Here is an 18,056-nt window from a genome sequence, read left to right on the forward strand (position 1 = left end):
TTCTGCAAATGCACGCTGCCAAGACCTTTTCTTCTAAAATGTACTAAGGGCAGCTCTTCTGCAGCTTAGAAACACTTTTATAGAAGTTGGAGTGTACACAAGAGCTAAAGTAGGTACTAGTATCAACAAATTGAGTTTGGGTAGGCTTAATTTGACTCATGTGTCTTTTACCTTTTTATTTATTTATTTATTTTGGATGTAATGCACTGAATTAAGTGTTTCTGAACCTACTTGCTTTTTTAGAAGACTAACTCTGCTCGCCCTAGACGAGCACTCAAGGTAATCCTTGCAGGTTCAGCGTGTGACCGTGTTTAATGAGTGTGTGTGTGTCTGATGTTTTGATTTGGCCTGTCATATTTCTAGAAATAGAATGATGCTTGATTGGGTCATCTGTGCATTGATCTTTTCAGAATATTTAACTTCTGTACTCGTGTTATGGTTTTATTTTGTCTTGACCATGTTCTGAAGTGCATGGGATTTTATGGTAGATACAGTTTGACTTAATTGTTTTGTCATACTTAAGCCCAGTTTACACCTAGTAACACATTATACTGCACTCACACTTTTTGGGGATTTATAATGCTCTGAATGAAGAAGAGATATGCCATCATAGCCTGTTCATTGCGGTGTCGAAAGTGAAAAACGAAAGTGGTCAATGGTGTTTAGTTTTAGTCTGTTGTATAGTCGTTTAACTGTTTTGAAATACAAGTCATACAGAGATGTTACATGAAGAGTAACTAGTTATTTATAGTTTAGCTCTAGTATTTTAGCTTTTGTACTGAGATTAGAGATTGCTTTGTTCTCAAAACTAGAGAGACTCCTCGTGGATAAAGGAACAGCTGAGAAAGGACGTCGCTGTATGGCATCTAATGAACGATATGGGTAATGACCTCTCAAGGTCCAAAAGAGCCGTTGAGGTATTAGAACTATTATTCAACTTTTATTGTTAGATCTCACCATTGACCTGAATCCCATAGTCACTTTAACAGTGTGGCACCCTCCCACTTTAACAGTGTGGATATTTATTTAGTAACAATGTACTAAATTTAATCTGAAAGTATGAACTCCGATTAATGCTTTTAATAAACTGAAAGCGTTGTAAAAAGTTGTAAAACTGACAGATTTGCTGAGCTTTCAGTAGAATCAACAAAGGTCAACAGAAACATCCTTGACACTTTCAGTAAATGAATGCCTCCATGTATTAACTCCACCTGTAGATATCTGACGCGATGTAAAGTGATTGAAAATTTTTTTAGGAAAAAAGATGCCATTAATCAAATTGAGTTTTGAAAATGTTTTGCTGTTTATGGGTAACACCACTCAAACAGAATGAACACTTCAGGTGAGAGCATACGTGGTATCCTGATTCTTATACTGACATCCTGAGCATTTCCCTGCATCTGTTTGGCTGCATGTCCCATTCTTTCCTCTCAACTCGTTAAAGTTTTGTCACATCTGTCTCTCCGTTCTCTCTTTGCTTCGTTTACATTCATCCAATCTGGTTTGTGTTTCCGGTCTGATCTATAGGACTGACCGTTCACACTTTAATCTACAAGTGATGAGCCCTGTTTGCTCCATTCATTTGTTCAGTAGTGCACAGTATCTACACTACCATTCCAAAAATTTGGGATGCACTGAATTCACAGTTAAGGCAATTATATTGTTTCAAAGGGCATTATAATTAAAAATATATAGATCATGGTTTCCACAAAAATAGGCAGAACAACACTGTTTTCAACATTGATAATGATGATAATAATAATAATAATAATAATTAATAAATGTTTATTGAGCACCAAATCAGCATATTATAATGATTTCTAAAGGATCACGTGACACTGAAGATTGGAGTAATAACTGCTGAAAATTCAGCTTTAAAAACAGGAATAAATTACATTATAAAATAAATAAATATAGCCTTAGAGTGCATAACAGACTTCTATCAAAAAACATTAACATTTTTTACTGACCCTAAACTTTTGAATGGTAGTGTTAATTGGTTGCTATAATAATGATGTACTGTAGCATCAGCCCAAGAGATTTTCTCAAAGAACAACTTTGCATTTTACATATTCATTTCATACTTTGTCCAAAATAACTGACTCGTTCACTATACGAGGAATAAGTGAGCGCTAGTGGGTGTACTTGGGCACACCTGTAGTTCTAGACATAATTTGAAACTTTTTAAGTTGCCTAAAAAAAAAAGTACATCCCAAATGTACTTAAATAAAATCTGTTTAACTTTTTCATGTTTTTTTGTTGTTCAGACTGAATGGATTGAGTTGCAAACACACTAATTCTAATATTTTCTGTCTGTCTGTCTGTACAAACCCTTCAAGTCACTATATTTCCTGTTCCGTCCATTGCTTTATTCTCACTAGCTCCCCGCTGATGAAGTACGCAAACTTGATGATGAAATCTGGGCAATCATCACTAATTTCTCAGACGGGCAGTCTCCCTTTCCTTTTTCTTCATCCTCTCAAACTTCCCATTCTGCATTTGAGGGCCAGCGTTTGCTATCTCGCTCAAATGTGCGTGACTCTCCTTTCCATTCTGGTTTAACTTCCTCTTTAAGGGTCTCTGAGTCTCACTCAAACGACCCAGGCCCTTCCTCCCACCCCGACTCAACTCAGGTACTGTATGCTCTCACTCAGGGGTGAGTTGACTAATTCAACGTCAGACTAACTGGACTAGTTTTAGATTTGGCCTTTACATGTGCTGTTTTTTAACATTTCACATGGTCTTAAAGGTTAGTTCATCCAAAAATAAATATTATGTCACCCTCATATCGATCAAAACCAGTATGACTGACTGACTTCTTTGGAACACAAAATATTAGTAAAAAAGCTTTTAAGTTAACTATCCAGTATTTGTAGGAATGTTTCAACTGATTTTGTCCATACAATGAAAGTCAGTGGGGCCCAAAACAACATTGGACCCCATTGAATTTCATTGTATAGACAAAAAACATTTATTTCATTTAAGTCATATAGGTTTGGGATGATATAAGGGTGACAGAAGTTTCATTTTGGGTTAACTATCCCTTTAAAATGCAATGCAAGTCAACTTGTCATTCTAGTAGCTTAGCACTTGCCTAGTTTACGCTAGTAAAACACTTTCTTTTATTCTAGTTTTGTTGTTTGATTTTTGGTCTGGTTGTTGCCTTCTCAGCAGGTGGCACTGGGAAAAAACACAGTTGGTCTCCCTAGAGGTCCACGACCTGGCCCCTCTAACAAGGTTGGGAATCATGGGAAAGTGCTGCGCTTTTTTGGGAATCTTGAGTCCAGGCCAATTTGAATATATACAGTATACACTACCATTCAAACATTTGGGATCAGTAAGAATTTTTTTAATTAAATTTTTGAAGGAAATTAATACTTTTATTGAGCAAGGATGCATTAAATTGAGAAAGTTTTCTAATGTCTTTTTTTCAAATAAATGCAGTTTTTTTGAACTTTCTATTCAAATATTATGCAGCAACTGTTTTCAACATTGGTAATTATAATAAATGTTTCTTGAGCAGCAAATCAGCATGTTAGAATGATTTCTGAAGGATCATGAAGACTGGAGTAATGATGCTGAAAATTCAGTTTAGCTATCACTGGAATAAATGACATTTTCTTTCACAATATTACTGTTTTTACTGTATTTTGATTAAATAAATGCAGCCTTGGTTAACATAAGAGACTTTTCTGAAACATGAAAAGAAGTCTTACTGACCCCAAATGTTTTACACCATCTACTTATCAGTGAGACCAGGAAAGTCTACAAAAGCTAGTCAAGGTTTGGTGATTTAAAGGATGGCTTTTCCCTGTAGGTGTAGCTTGTAGTGCACACAATATAAAATACACATATTTTTGTATAAAAAAGTAAACAAACTCTGAATTCTTTCTACCATATTTTATAATTTTTTTGAAGAAGTTGTAGTTGCAGTTAGTCAGTGACTGACAGGAATAGATGTCTTTTCTCTCATGCTTTCCTCTGTTCTTTGCTTATCTGCTGCATTTCTCTGTCTTTCCTTCGTCCACGCTACTATGTATTTCCTTCCGCCTGTGCTCCAGTATGTTTTGGTCTACAGTGGGTTCAGCTTGCACCCAGATGACGTGCTCTTCTGGCAGCTCCCGGAGCAGTTCAAAGGGGATAAGGTAAACGCATGGATGGGTTCAGGCCCGCCCACCACTGATCCCCCCCCCCCCCCCAGGTTGTCTGATCTGAGACATTAATGAACCACTACCTGAGCCAAAGGTGTGATAGATGGGCAAGCTGAAACATCACTTAATATAAACCAACCAACCAACACCTGGTGTATCTATAATCACGTCATGTCTAGAGTGTTTGTTACTGTCGCGCTGACAGAAAGAAGTGCTGCTGTGGATTTAAGTGAGAGGTTCATATCTGAGATGCTGATTTGTGTAATGATGTTTTGCTAGCTTTTTTTAATGAAAAACGTTTTTTGTTTGTAAATTGTGCCTTTGTTTAAAAAAGAAAATATGAATATTGATATTCGTTTTGAATGTGTCATGATGTAACAAGTTTCCTACAGAAAGTATTTTGCCTGTCCACACTGAAAATGAAACCGCTGTGTGACACAACACAGTCTCTGCTTTTCAGAATATATTATGTAATATAATGTAATTTCACTTGTACTGTCACTTGTTGCACTTGTTGCTGGTTAGGACAAAATAATGTATTATTTTTTATTAAAGAAAATGCATTTGTATTGTTTTTTTTTATTTATTTATTTTTATCATCCACATAAAAGCCGTAAAAGAAAAACAAAGTTATAATAAAAAAAAAAGAAAATCTTATTGAAATATTTCATTTTATTTGCATTTGGAGCAGTGATTCATCAGTGACAATAAAAACTAACATAATGGACATTTTCTAATTGAATGTTTTTTATTCTAATGCAGGTCAGTGCATATGGTGGAAAGCTGAAATATACCATCTCCTATGTGCCTGGACCTCGAGGTTCTCCGATAGAAGATGCTGACGTTCAGATTATTGTGAGTATGATGGCAGATGTTGCATGTATGACACATACTAAGGTTTCGTTCCATAAACGAGATGTTTGAACACTATTGTTCCTCATTATTTCCACAGGGTAATGATATCACACTGGTGGCACGGCAAACATGGAGAAGGGGGCAAGGTGCCAGAGAGTCACAGGACTTTGAGATAGATTTCAGAGAAGTGAGAACCCATTCTCACCCTTTTTATTTCTGTTTTTCATCATTTTCATCATATTGTCATTTGTTTTGAACTTGAAGGAAGATCTGTGGTTCAGCCTGATGATTTCTTCTCTGTAGGAACACTGGCAGCGTCCCGATGGCATGCCGGCTACCCGGGAACACCTGATGATGGTGCTCGCGGACCTCGATGACATCCTGATCCGTGCTTCGTATCACACAGAGATGCGCTCATCCAGTATCTCGGGGGTCCGCATGGATATCGCTGTGCCTGACTACACTGGCCTGGCACAGGCTTTGGAGGTGGAGCAGTGCCAGTGTTCTCCTGGTTACCGTGGTCTGTCATGCCAGGTATGAACAATCAAAGCTTTGCTTTGTGACCAACCGGATGAATGGTAGCAAAGGCTCACTTCCAATCTACTGTGATGATGATGACAGTATTACTCAATCTAGACATCTGTTCCATTGTCTTCATGTTCTGTAGGACTGCGCTCCTGGATACTCTCGCACTGGAGGGGGCTTGTACCTTGGCCACTGTGAGCCGTGTGACTGTAACGGCCATTCGGACTCCTGTCACCCAGAGACTGGCATCTGCACGGTATGAATCTTTACCAGCACACAGTTCTTTTCTAGAAGTGGGATGCATAGAATTTCAAGGGATGCATAAAAGCATACAAACAAGTGTTGCTCTCCCTTTATAGTCAACTTTAGAACAGTACAGTATACCAAATGTATTTCTACAATAAATAATACTATAAAATAACTATTAAATAATTATTAAAGTATTATCTAAAATTGTCTTTATATATATATATATATATATATATATATATATATATATATATATATATATATATATATATATATATATATATATATATATATATATAAAATAATACATTTAAAAAAAAAAGAAAAAAAAGATGTATTTATTTTTAAATGTATTTTAATGATTATGTATATAAATAATTAAATATTATTTAAACAAATTAATATTAGTTTTCATCCAAAAGTATTATCTAAAAACTGTGTATGTGTATATTATTTTGCATAAATATTTAAACTATTAAATATAAATTGCATTTACTCACCCTCATCAATTAAATACATATTTAAACAAAATAATTAAATTGCATCCTAAATAAATAAAGCCTTTGTAGTCACCTTTAACCATATAGTACTGTATGCCTATGGATTTCTTTATATATATTCTATTCTGAATATCTTATAATTAAATAAAACATAAATAATACTTTAAATAAATAATTCATAAATAAATACTATTTATTAATATATTTAAATAATATTTTTGGATGTAATTTTTGTAATTAATTAATGTAATTACAATTTATCTTAAAAGTGTGTGTGTGTGTATATATATCTAACTTAATAACCTAAGTAAATTAAATGTAGCTTTTTCTCACCTTCATAAAAGTAGTCCATACCACTTGTGTGTTATCTTTTTGATTCTTAGAGCTGTCAACACAACACCAGGGGTGAGCTCTGTGAACAGTGTGCTGACGGCTTCTTTGGAGATCCGACTGCTGGAACCCCTGAGGACTGCCAACCATGTGCCTGCCCTGGCACTGACCCCGACAACCAGTTAGTCTTAACATACACCTGCAAACCTTAGCTGATTCTGCCAGCTCTTTTTGCAATATTAACCTTATTTGTAGGAAGGTTTTTAATAGTGATTTTATGTGTAGGTACTCTCGCACCTGTGAGAGTCTGGGTAACGGAGACTACCAGTGCACTGCCTGTCAGCCCGGCTACAATGGCCAGTATTGTGAACGGTATGCTCACACTTCCTTTAGTGCAATAAATCAATTAAGCTTGTCTATTATTGTCATCACAATTTTTTATGTGATTTCTTCATAGCTGTGCGCCTGGTTATGTTGGAAATCCACAAGCAAGAATCCCCTGCCGTAGTGGTATCTGTTCATTTATTATCACAGTAACTTTTACGACCCGATGAAATCAAAATTGGAGGTTTGTGACTTTCAAGGTGCATTCAAGCCATCTTGGAATTACTGTAATTATGTGATTCCGACTTGTAGAAAGCGTTTACATCCTCGAAGAATTTGTAATTTTGTATTTATGAGTTCGTAAACTTCTAAACTCTGAATTTTCTGAGTACTCTAACTATTATGTGATCTTTGTACCACCCGACCTCTGCAGATTCATTTTGGCATTGATAGTGTTTTGCCATTGATGGTGTTTGAGGTCATCTATATGCCAGTGTACTTTAAATTTGAGCAAATATGCATATAAATGCATATAAAATATCCCTCCCAAAAACCACTTTGGAAACCAGTAGCAAATTGTGGCTAATTGGCAATAAAAGCAAAGGCATGAGCCCTTTCTTCCCCAACTTCCTGTTTTAATTGGCAATACGTCAACAAATAAATAACAACACTCGTGATTGATTTCATGGGGTCTCTACACAAACAGTTGACGCACTGCATTTGTGAAACCACATTTCTGTTGGACAGATTCCAGTTTAGTGTGTTTGTCTGTTATCAGCTGCTGCATCTCTAGTGGTGAAGGTGTATCCAGAAAGGGTTCAGGTGGCACAGGGAGCCCAAGTCACTCTCAGGTGCCAGGTGTCTGGATATCCACCACACTATTTCTACTGGTCCCGTGAGGATGGACGCCCAATCTCCAGCACAGCAGATAGACGCAGACAAGGTACTGCCCGGATTCCTAGAAGCAGATCCCAGATCATTAGCATATCAGTATATATCTCCAGACGTCACAAATGAGTAACCTAGAGCAGCTTTTCTCAACCCTACTCCTGAAGGACCCCTGATTCAACTTGGCGGCTCATTAGAAGAAACTCCAGGAAGTAAAATGAGTGTGTCAGAAAGAGGAGACTTTCATAATGTGCTGTGTCGGGGGTCCTCCAGGACCAGGGTTGAGAAACACTGCCCTAGAGAAACCAAGCACCAAATACAAGATCAAATGCTCTGTTTCATATTGCATATATCCTTGGTGGATAAGGAAATGCCATAATTGCAACCCATCTCAGTGGAAAAACAGATCCAAGATGGAAGACATTGCAAAATAAATATAGTGAAAATAATTCATTAATGAATGCTTCCGTGTTTTTAGGCTTGCGTTACCATTTGAAAGTTTGGGGTTGGAAAGATTGTTTTTGAAAAAAATATTTTGCTTACTAATGCTGCATTTATATTCCTGTGATGGCAAAGCTGAATTTTCAGCATCATTACTCCAGTCTTCTGTGTCACATGATCCTTCAGAAATCATTCTAATATGCTGATCTGCTGCACAAGAAACATTTCGAAAAGTTCAAAAGAACAGCATTTATTTGAAATACAATTTTTTTGTAACAATGTTAAAATCTTTACTGTTACTATTGATTTTAAGGAAATATTGATACTTCCTTGCTGAATAAAAGTATACATTTTTCCAAAAATGTTTCAAAAAAATCTTACCGACCCTAAATATTTGAACTGAAGTGTATGTAACACTACTGACAGTACGAGTTTATAATCATGGGAATCCTTTTCATTCCACCCTGCAGGAGAGGAGCTGCATTTCCCCAGTGTTCAGCCCAGTGACGCTGCCGTTTACATCTGCACCTGCCGAGACCAGCGCAGCTCCAATACGAGCAAAGCTGAGATTGTTGTTACAAGTTAGTTGTTTTTTATCACCATAAAACACAACTCTATGCCAGTTATTCAAGTCTTTCACTCTACGCTTTTTTAACGCATGACAGCACAAAGTACATTTTGAAATTGGGTTTTTAAAAGTTGCTTTTGTTTTACCCTCAAGATGCTTTTAGATTCAACAAAAATCAAGTTGTGATTGTCCAAGAACATTTTTGTAAATTGTGATAATGTGAGTTGCCAAGTATGTATGAATTATTTGTAATCGGGCATAAAACTAACTTTTTAAGACCTAACAGTGGCCGGTAACTTAAGATTTTTTAAAATATTTTGTATTAAAAATAATACATATATTGGTAGCACTTTATTTTGCAGTCCTGTTCCCCATGTACATACTATGTACATATTATAGTTATTACAATAACTGGATAATAACTATTTACTAACCCTGATCCTACCCCTAAACCTATCCTTAACCCATGTAGTTACCTTATATTTACAGTACTTTCTTAATTAAAGGGATAGTTCACTTTGAAATTAATTTTTGGTATGTTTTAGCTTACCTCAAGGGCATCCAAGATGTAGGTGTCTTTTTTTCCGCAGTAGTTTCAATTTTTATATTTTTAGGTCAAACCGTTCTTGTCTGTCAGTCATATAATGCAGGTCTGTGGTCACGGTCTCAAAACACATGCACAGAGTCCAAATTAAAACAATTCCCCGTCGTCCAAATTAAACAATTCCCCATCGTAAGTACACATTGATGGCCTAAGACACGAAACGAGCGGTTTGTGTGAGAAAACGAACAGTATTTATATCGTTTTTACCTCTTATACGCCGCCATGTCGAAGTGATCTGATCTGATGTGTGCGCAGACTGGTGCATAGATATATACACACTAGATGTCGCCTTGTCTACGGCAGTTCATTGGAACGAATGTCTTTAAGGCGACATCTAGTGTATATATCTATGCACCAGTCTGCGCACACGTCAGATCAGATCACTTCGACATGGCGGCGTATAAGAGGTAAAAACGATATAAATACTGTTCGTTTTCTCACACAAACCGCTCGTTTCGTGTCTTAGGCCATCAATGTGTACTTACGATGGGGAATTGTTTAATTTGGACGACGGGGAATTGTTTTAATTTGGACTCTGTGCATGTGTTTTGAGACCGTGACCACAGACCTGCATTATATGACTGACAGACAAGAACGGTTTGACCTAAAAATATAAAAATTGAAACTACTGCGGAAAAAAAGACACCTACATCTTGGATGCCCTTGAGGTAAGCTAAAACATACCAAAATTTTATTTCAAAGTGAACTATCCCTTTAAGTACACGTAAGTGCACATACTGTAAAATAAAGTGCAAGCAATATTTTTACCAGCAATGAAGCATAAATTAATTTATTTACAAAAGTTACTCAGTCAAGATCAATGAGTGATTTGTTCTTTGTCTTTTGTTGTTTGATTAACATTAAAAATAGACAGAATCAGGAATATTAGACTGCTGTTAGGAGCTATTGCACTGATCCAGTATACTGTTACACACGTTTTATTTCTCAGCTGTTTACATTAAGACATTACTGACTAAGGATACTTGCCAAGATTTTGACATAATTTAGTTTGAGTATGTCTGTCCAAGCACAAGAAGACATGAAAGAGAGTTCAATTCAGTATTTCTCACACTGAGAAGCTGATTTCTAGGCTTGCGCTTCAGATGTTTATGCACGGAAAACGTCCCACACAGCGCTTAGTTACAAATTGAGTTCCCTTTTGTGTCGTCTTAAGCTTGAATATTTAAATTGCCAAGGCTTAAACTTTCGTGACGATGCAGCACTGTCGTTCACATTTGTCCATGTTCATGTTCTCACAGTTTTGCATTGTTAGAATTCATAAAAAGGTTACCGGCCAACTAGCGATTGACACGGTTTCATATACTCGCCAACGCTGATTAATAGCACATTTGGTGCTTGCCGAGTATTAATTTTAGGCCCTGTTTGTGGCTCCATAGTTTTAGCCAATCAAAAAATGTTCTTATTTAATAATTTTAATTTATAAATATTTTTTATTTGGGATTTTTGTGGTCACCATTGGTAAAAAGAGAAGAAGAAAAAAATCGTATCTCTTGATCGTCAAACCCCTTTTCCCTCACCAGCCTTACCATCCAAACCTATTGAAGTGTTTATCGAGGAGCCCAAAGCGCAGAGTGTGACGGTGGGATCTACAGTGAGCTTCATCTGCACAGCCAAAAGCAAGGTATGAATGTCTTCTGCTCACACATCCATTACAGACATAACCTCAGCCTTCCTGACTTCTAAAACAGATGGACAGAGAGAGAGAGAGAGAGCAATATTTGGCTGCAAGTATGAATGACTGTAAGTGAAAATATTTGCGGACATGTGCTTCTCTCATAGCTGCCAGCGTACACCCTGGTTTGGACCCGCAAAGGCAAAGTCAAGCTGCCTAACCGAGCCATGGATTTCAATGGAATCCTGACCATTCAGAACGTGCAGCCTGAGGACGCAGGCAACTATGTTTGCACAGGCTCCAATATGTTAGGCATGGATGAGGGCACAGCTCTCCTCTATGTCCCAGGTTTGTGATGGCGCCTCATCCTCTTAACCTCCCTGCCTTCTAGTTTTTCAGTCTTTCTCAAGCTGCATGTCTCTTTGCTTACCTCTTTGCCCTATTGTTTTGTCCATTGTGTTGTTTGTGCCAAATTCTGCTCTGTCTTATGGACAACAGCATGGCTAACCCTTCTTTTAGTGTTTAAATTATTGCGTTAATCAAAAATGTAGCTTTTTGATTTACTTGCTGAGTTTTCTGTTTGTTTTTTTCCACTTACATAATGGCTTTTCGTGTGGCCAATGTAAAATCTTTACGCCAGACAAAATGATACAGCTTGTGAATGGTTAAGAAAAGCAAAACTCAGATATATAAAATTTTGTACTCAAAGAAAATATTGTCAATCAAGACTAATCCAGCACCTGAAATTATTTATTTTTCTCAATACAAATTCATGATCATTTCTTTTTTCCCATCATGGCTGTTGCAAGCTAATATCTTGAGCAAAATGTATATTTTTAAGCCTTTTGGGGTTATGAGTATTGGAAATTTTGCTCTTCTATATTCTTTTTTAATTAGGACAACTCATAAATTCCCATAATGATTTTTTTTGTTTGTTATGTGACTCGCATATTAAAGCAAACAGATGACCTGTAGTGACCCCCTGAAGACTGACGGCAAGTTTAGTCATATTAAACGTTTGATATACATTTTTTTCAATTTATAATTTTGTGCTATTGTACAATAAAACATGAGCACAACAAATGTTGTGTGAATTGTTCATTAATCTATTTAAATGTAAATTGTTGAATTAAATTCAGTGCTACTTTTTACGTTAAAATTATTTACATAGAAATGCTAATTTGTACATTGCTATTATTCATGAAATATAAGAACAAATTTCTGTGTAAAATCTTTTTTTTTGTAAATTTTTTTACACAAATAGTCACATTGAATTGAATACTAAAATACATTAAAATGGATTTATGTACAATTTGCACAGAAATTAATTCTTCTTGTGTTTGATGAATAAGGCCTAGTCATTTTTCTAACCTCCAGTCTCATATGCATCTTGTTCATGCGTAGTGGTCAGTGAAATCAGCTGCTGGTGTAATTGGGTGTTGTCATGGTGGTGGTTCTGTGTCAGTCTTCTCACTAGCGGGGGATTTTTGTCTTAATTTCCGAGCATGTTTACTGTCATTTCCCTCCTGAGGTGGTCTTTTGGGGATAGTGGGTTATGAGGTAGGGAGGTGTCATAATTGTAGAAACTGGGACCCGTCTGCCAAAAGGACTGCAAGTGCAATCCCGTTCCCGACTCCAAGATGTGATTCCATCTCTATTTTGTAATGGAAATGTTTTTCAAATTTGTATTTGAAAATGGTGCTATTAATAGTGCAGTAGTTTGAATGTTGACTTTATCCATGAGTGTCATATTTTCCATTTCAAGTTGCTTCAGACAGGTTTTGTACTGTTCTAAACTCTTCAGTTATATTTAGTAGTAGTAGTATTAAATAAAGACATTTCATAGATAATGACTTCCAAATGTTGCCAACAGTGATATTGTTTAGAACATATTTATTTTGACTTGTTTGACAAACTACTGTAAAATAAAATAACGGCTTACATTTACAAACACAGCGAGTGATATGGCTGAAAGGATGTTTATGCTGACTTTAAGGTTGTATGTGTATGAAATAACAGACTTCATACATTTTTCATGCTTTTTTTTTTTATTGTTTTTGTTCTTATTCATTATCTATGCTGTACACTAGAATGGTGCTTTATAACTTGTTCTTTATTTCTTTTTAATTAAGCATATAGGTGAATATCAGTTATTTCCTTAATTAAAGCAATATTTAATTTTGTACATTTCTGAAATGGTGCTGCATCTTGAGAAAAGATGATTTTTTTTTTTTACATTGATTCCATTGTATTTTATTTGTCTAAACTGTGAAATGTATGTACAAATTTTTTCTTTAAATGGTGAACATATTAAAAGAATAACAGGTAAAACACAATCGCTTTATGGAATGAAACTGAAACTAAAATCCTATGGTAGGCTTCTATCAATCACAAGCTGTATTTAAAAAAAATATATATATATGTGTTTATGCCGAGGTAAAGCTTTTACATGTGATGTGTTCTAATACTAACCTGCATGCTTTGATTTTGTCTGAGTGCTGTTTCCTCCACTACTCTTTTAATTATACAGAGAGTGCTTACCTTACACTCAGTTTAAAATGTCTTCTAAATGTGCATTGATTTTTCAATAGGAAAACTCAGTGCCCTCATTGATTCTTAATGGGGCGAACTATTCCTTGGCATTTTACAGCAACTATTAATCAACTTTTCCACCATTGACTGTAATCTCACATACTGTAACAGGTTCTGTAAATCTATGATACTGGAGCATAATGGTGTATTTGGGAAGAACTTAATTTGCATGACTAAAAAGCCAACGAGAAGCTTCCTTGTACAAATAATCTTTATGTACTGAATATATCAGTCAAAAGTTCAGATATAAAAGGTAAAATGATTGAGTGTCATATCTGAGACATTATTTTCTTCTGTTTTGAAATGTTTTTAGATTTGACAAATACTGGTGTAATTGGCATGAATGATATCAACCTCAGGCATTTTGAGAGACATTGGTAAAGCTGCCTGTTAAAACTTGTTTTATTTCCATGGAAATATAATATGTAAGCTTGTTGAAACCTATCTAGAGACACCTATCTAGGTGAGAATAATTTAGTCCCCACCCATCAAAATAATTAAAGTATAATTTCACGGCACCAGTGCAACACAATAAAAGTGTTATTTTAACACAGAACAAACAAAAGTTCTGCAGCTTCTGAGAAGTTTTTGAGTTGTGGCATATGCTTTAAATCACATTGAAATGCTTGGGGTCACCAGTGCGCCACTCTCACAAAACCCTCTGGAGTCTCACTTGACAGTATCTACCTGTCCATCATTCACAGAGGCTTCTCAGTCACAGATGTTTTTCACAGCCTATGAGATGTTTGAAGGACATAGAAAGCGTAAGTCCACTTGGTTCTCTCCCTCCAGGCCTGGAGGGACCCATTTTTTACGCATGCAATCTTCTCGGCCTGCATGCTTTTACCATATCAAGTAGTGCCCTGGTGCAACCTACAAACTACAAGCACAGTGCTAATATGTCACAAAAATAGCTTTGTAACCACCAATTTTTTATGTTATTTGAAATATTAATCCTGATCATGGACACATTTTCCCCATATATAGGTTGTTGAGTTGTACACATGCGCATTACTTGATCTGGCTAAGCTTTCATGGCCCATATGGGTCCATTGAAACAGGGAAGCTGCATGCTTGCACAAATGGGGACTTCTCTCTGTTGCTGAAGTGTCTTGTATGATTCTTATTTTATTAGTAATTAAAGTCTAACACGGAGATGTCTTGGTACTCAAGACCAGTTCATTATCAGATTGGTTAGGTTGTTCTCCAAAATGCATGTTATATGTGACCAAACTAACAAACATCGCACTTGTTACCTAACAGAGAGGGGTTCCCAACACATTTCATCAGCCCAGTATCATCCTTTTGATATGCAAGACTATGTTGAGGTATATAGGATACCAAACAACATCCATTGTTCTTCAAAAATCATACTGTGACTCATTCATAATTATAATTATCATCAGCCATGCATACATTTCCAGTGCACTGACCTTGGCTCTCTCAATCTTGTGTTAAGAGCAATTTATACAATTGTATTTACACTCTTTAAAAGATGGTTTCACCATAGTATGCATTTACATAATCTTTGATAATTAATGGATGAGAGGGTGGGTAGATAAATAGATGGATATGGTAAACGGGATATATGAGCACATGGGTGGATAGATGGATTGGTAGAGAAATGGTTTATAGTTGAGGGGTAGATAGAAACAGGAGATAGAGGGGGTACAGGTAGGTGGATATTGTAGATAGATGAGTAGATGGCTGTGTAGATCAATAGATGGATGTGGTAAACGGGATATATGAGCACATGGGTGGATAGATGGATTGGTATAGAAATGGTTAATAGTTGAGGGGTAGATAGAAACTTGGTAGAGGGGGTATAGGTAGGTAGATATTGTAGATATGAGTAGATGGCTGTGTAGAAAGATAAATAGATGGGGGTTTGTAAAGACAAATACAGTTACTGATATAGTTGGGAGCGAAGATAGCTAAATGAGATGAGTGGGTAGATAAGTAGATGGCTAGATGTGTAGACCGAGAGATGGGTTGGTAGATACATGAGAAGATAGGTGGATAGACAGCTAAATGTTTGGGTGGACAAATAGACTGAGAGGTGGGTGGGTAGATAGATGAGTAGATTGACAGATAGGTGGGAAGACAGCTAGATGTATGGATAGATGGTGCAGATTGATGTTGAAAAATAGATGGCTGGGTTGGTAGATAAGTTCTGTAAATGGTTAGGTAGACAAACTGATAGTTGAGTGGGTAGATGGATAACTGTAGATAGGTGGATAGATATTGGAGTAGATGGGTAGGTAGAGCACTATGTGGTTGGGTCAATACATAGATAGATGGATGGGTAAATGTGTAGACTGATAGATGGTTGGGTAGATGGATGCAGTAGACAGACAGCTAGCTAGATGGTTGGTTGGTGGGTGGATGGATGTGTATACATACAGTATAGATGGGTGAGTACGTAGATCTCAAAATGCATAGAATTAAAAGTAGTTTTTTGAGTTATGGACCAAAATAGGAACTCCATCCAGGAGCCCATCATGGAAAAAACCAACGCTCTAAATGCCAGGACAGCTAAATGAGCACTGTTCAGTCACTGAGAAGCAGACCGGAGCTTAACACAGAGCTTACACAGACCAGTAGTCCGCCCTAGTTGGTGAAAGAAAGCTTTCTTTTGCTCTGTTGCCCTGGAATCCATGTAGATCGAGGGCTTGGCATCCAACCAAGTTGGCACAGACAGCAGTGAGGGCCTCGCCCTGCCAAGCCCTGTCTGCCGCTTCTCATCTCCTCAAGCTGGCTGCCACGAGACATGACTTGACCATCAGCTCTGGCAGCCAGACACATGCCGCATACGCTGTCACACCACTATCACTTCATGAACGCTCTCACAAACAGACCTTTCTTACTGTAAATTATGTAAACTCTTATCTCGCATTTCACCCATTTGCCTTTTTTGTAATAACATAATAAAGACGATAAAGCAAGATTTAAATTGTCTACCGTTTTGACAATAAATGAAAAATTCATTCCACTGAAAATGTTCTTGACCACTTCCGTCATTGAGAGAGGGTGAGGTCTGTTCTGAATGGGTAATGAATGGTACTCCAGTTTGGAGGGCCCTACTCCTGTCCGTAATTAACTGGTTTCTACCTCACTGTAGCTACTGAAGGGTCCCAGCCGGTGGCCACAGTCAATCCACCTGTGCTGACAGTCCAACAGGGCCAGCGGGTAGAGTTCCGCTGCTCAGTGACCGGCAACCCCACCCCTGCTGTGGAATGGATAGGTGAGCCAATCTACTTTTGAGAAAACAAATGCATATATTAATACGTGGTCACCATGGTTATGTCAAGTAGGACATGTTTGACATCTTATGTTGGTCCTGAAACAACATTCCTGGAAAACCCCAAAGAAGTGAAAAAGAAATCAACTTTTACAAAGATAACTTGTGTAAATAAAACACTTTTTATACTTAAGTGTGAAATTAATACAATGTTTCTGGATTTATTTGCAATTAAATGAAAATAGTTTAGTTAAACTTACAAGTGATTTTGACCCACTCATGTACATCTTTTGTATGTAAATATACTGCTGAATGTGCTGACAAGCATTTATGGTAAATTAAATATCCTTTATAATTTATATGAAAACTTTTGTTTAAATATATTTGTAATTGCACATTATGATGAAGTTGCAAATTAAACATTAACTTTAATTATATTTACTAACACAACAGTTAAAATTATAATCAGGTACTTACATGTGCTTTTAGTGTATTAGTCAACACATCAAGATAAGTGTACTTTAAAGCATGATAAACACATTATTTCACATTTTATTTGGACATTATTAGAAATTGTGCTTTTTAAGTCTACCAAAGTGTTAAGAAGCATAGCCATAACAGTGTACTCTCTTTCAGTACACTTAAGTGGCCTTTTATTTCATTAAATGATCTGGAATTTAATAATAAAATAAAAAAAACGTATTTTTCACAAGGAGACTGAATGTTCTGAGTAGAAGCCAAGAAAAAAATCGTTTTTCTTTCCCTAATCCTTAAAATCAGATTGATAATTTAGAATGTTGTCCAGCAAGGATGTTGATTGAAGAATATGTCCTTATTTAAAATAGTTTGTTGATGGTGTGTCATGTATACACGCATCACATCAACTATTCCTTCAAATGACTCCTGGAAATCTGTCTTATAATATGTTTTTTTTTTTTTTTTTAGGAGGTTCCGGGAAACAAATCAGCTCAAAAGCCGTCATTCGTAACGGGCTGCTGACCATCCCGTCTGTGGATCGCTCGGATGAGGGCGAGTACTTCTGCAAGGCCCTGAACACGCATGGCGAGCACACATCCCGAGGAGTTCTCCGTGTTCAAAGTACATGTCCTACACAGGAATATTTCAAGATTTATAGTGTAACAAGTTCCTGAATAT

The 18,056-nt window shown here is 36.5% G+C and overlaps 1 protein-coding gene across 10 annotated transcripts in view; it reads left to right on the top strand.

The window, feature by feature from the left end:
• Window positions 1-18,056, top strand: part of hspg2 (heparan sulfate proteoglycan 2) — a 106,473-nt gene that overhangs the window by 62,176 nt on the left and 26,241 nt on the right. For 9 of the 10 annotated variants that reach the window (XM_082145372.1, XM_082145378.1, XM_082145379.1 and 6 more), the window contains 14 exons: window positions 4,914-5,006; window positions 5,104-5,193; window positions 5,310-5,540; window positions 5,674-5,787; window positions 6,664-6,791; window positions 6,896-6,982; window positions 7,068-7,120; window positions 7,713-7,877; window positions 8,734-8,844; window positions 10,977-11,077; window positions 11,236-11,416; window positions 14,365-14,424; window positions 16,782-16,904; window positions 17,847-17,999. In XM_082145372.1, coding sequence (XP_082001498.1) covers window positions 4,914-5,006; window positions 5,104-5,193; window positions 5,310-5,540; window positions 5,674-5,787; window positions 6,664-6,791; window positions 6,896-6,982; window positions 7,068-7,120; window positions 7,713-7,877; window positions 8,734-8,844; window positions 10,977-11,077; window positions 11,236-11,416; window positions 14,365-14,424; window positions 16,782-16,904; window positions 17,847-17,999 — 1,690 coding nt within the window. The remainder of the gene's footprint in view (window positions 1-4,913; window positions 5,007-5,103; window positions 5,194-5,309; window positions 5,541-5,673; window positions 5,788-6,663; window positions 6,792-6,895; window positions 6,983-7,067; window positions 7,121-7,712; window positions 7,878-8,733; window positions 8,845-10,976; window positions 11,078-11,235; window positions 11,417-14,364; window positions 14,425-16,781; window positions 16,905-17,846; window positions 18,000-18,056) is intronic. The other variant, XM_082145380.1, reaches the window with a different exon arrangement.

The sequence above is a fragment of the Leuciscus leuciscus genome (assembly GCF_965113295.1).
Source record: "Leuciscus leuciscus genome assembly, chromosome: 18".
NCBI classification, from domain to species: domain Eukaryota; kingdom Metazoa; phylum Chordata; class Actinopteri; order Cypriniformes; family Leuciscidae; genus Leuciscus; species Leuciscus leuciscus.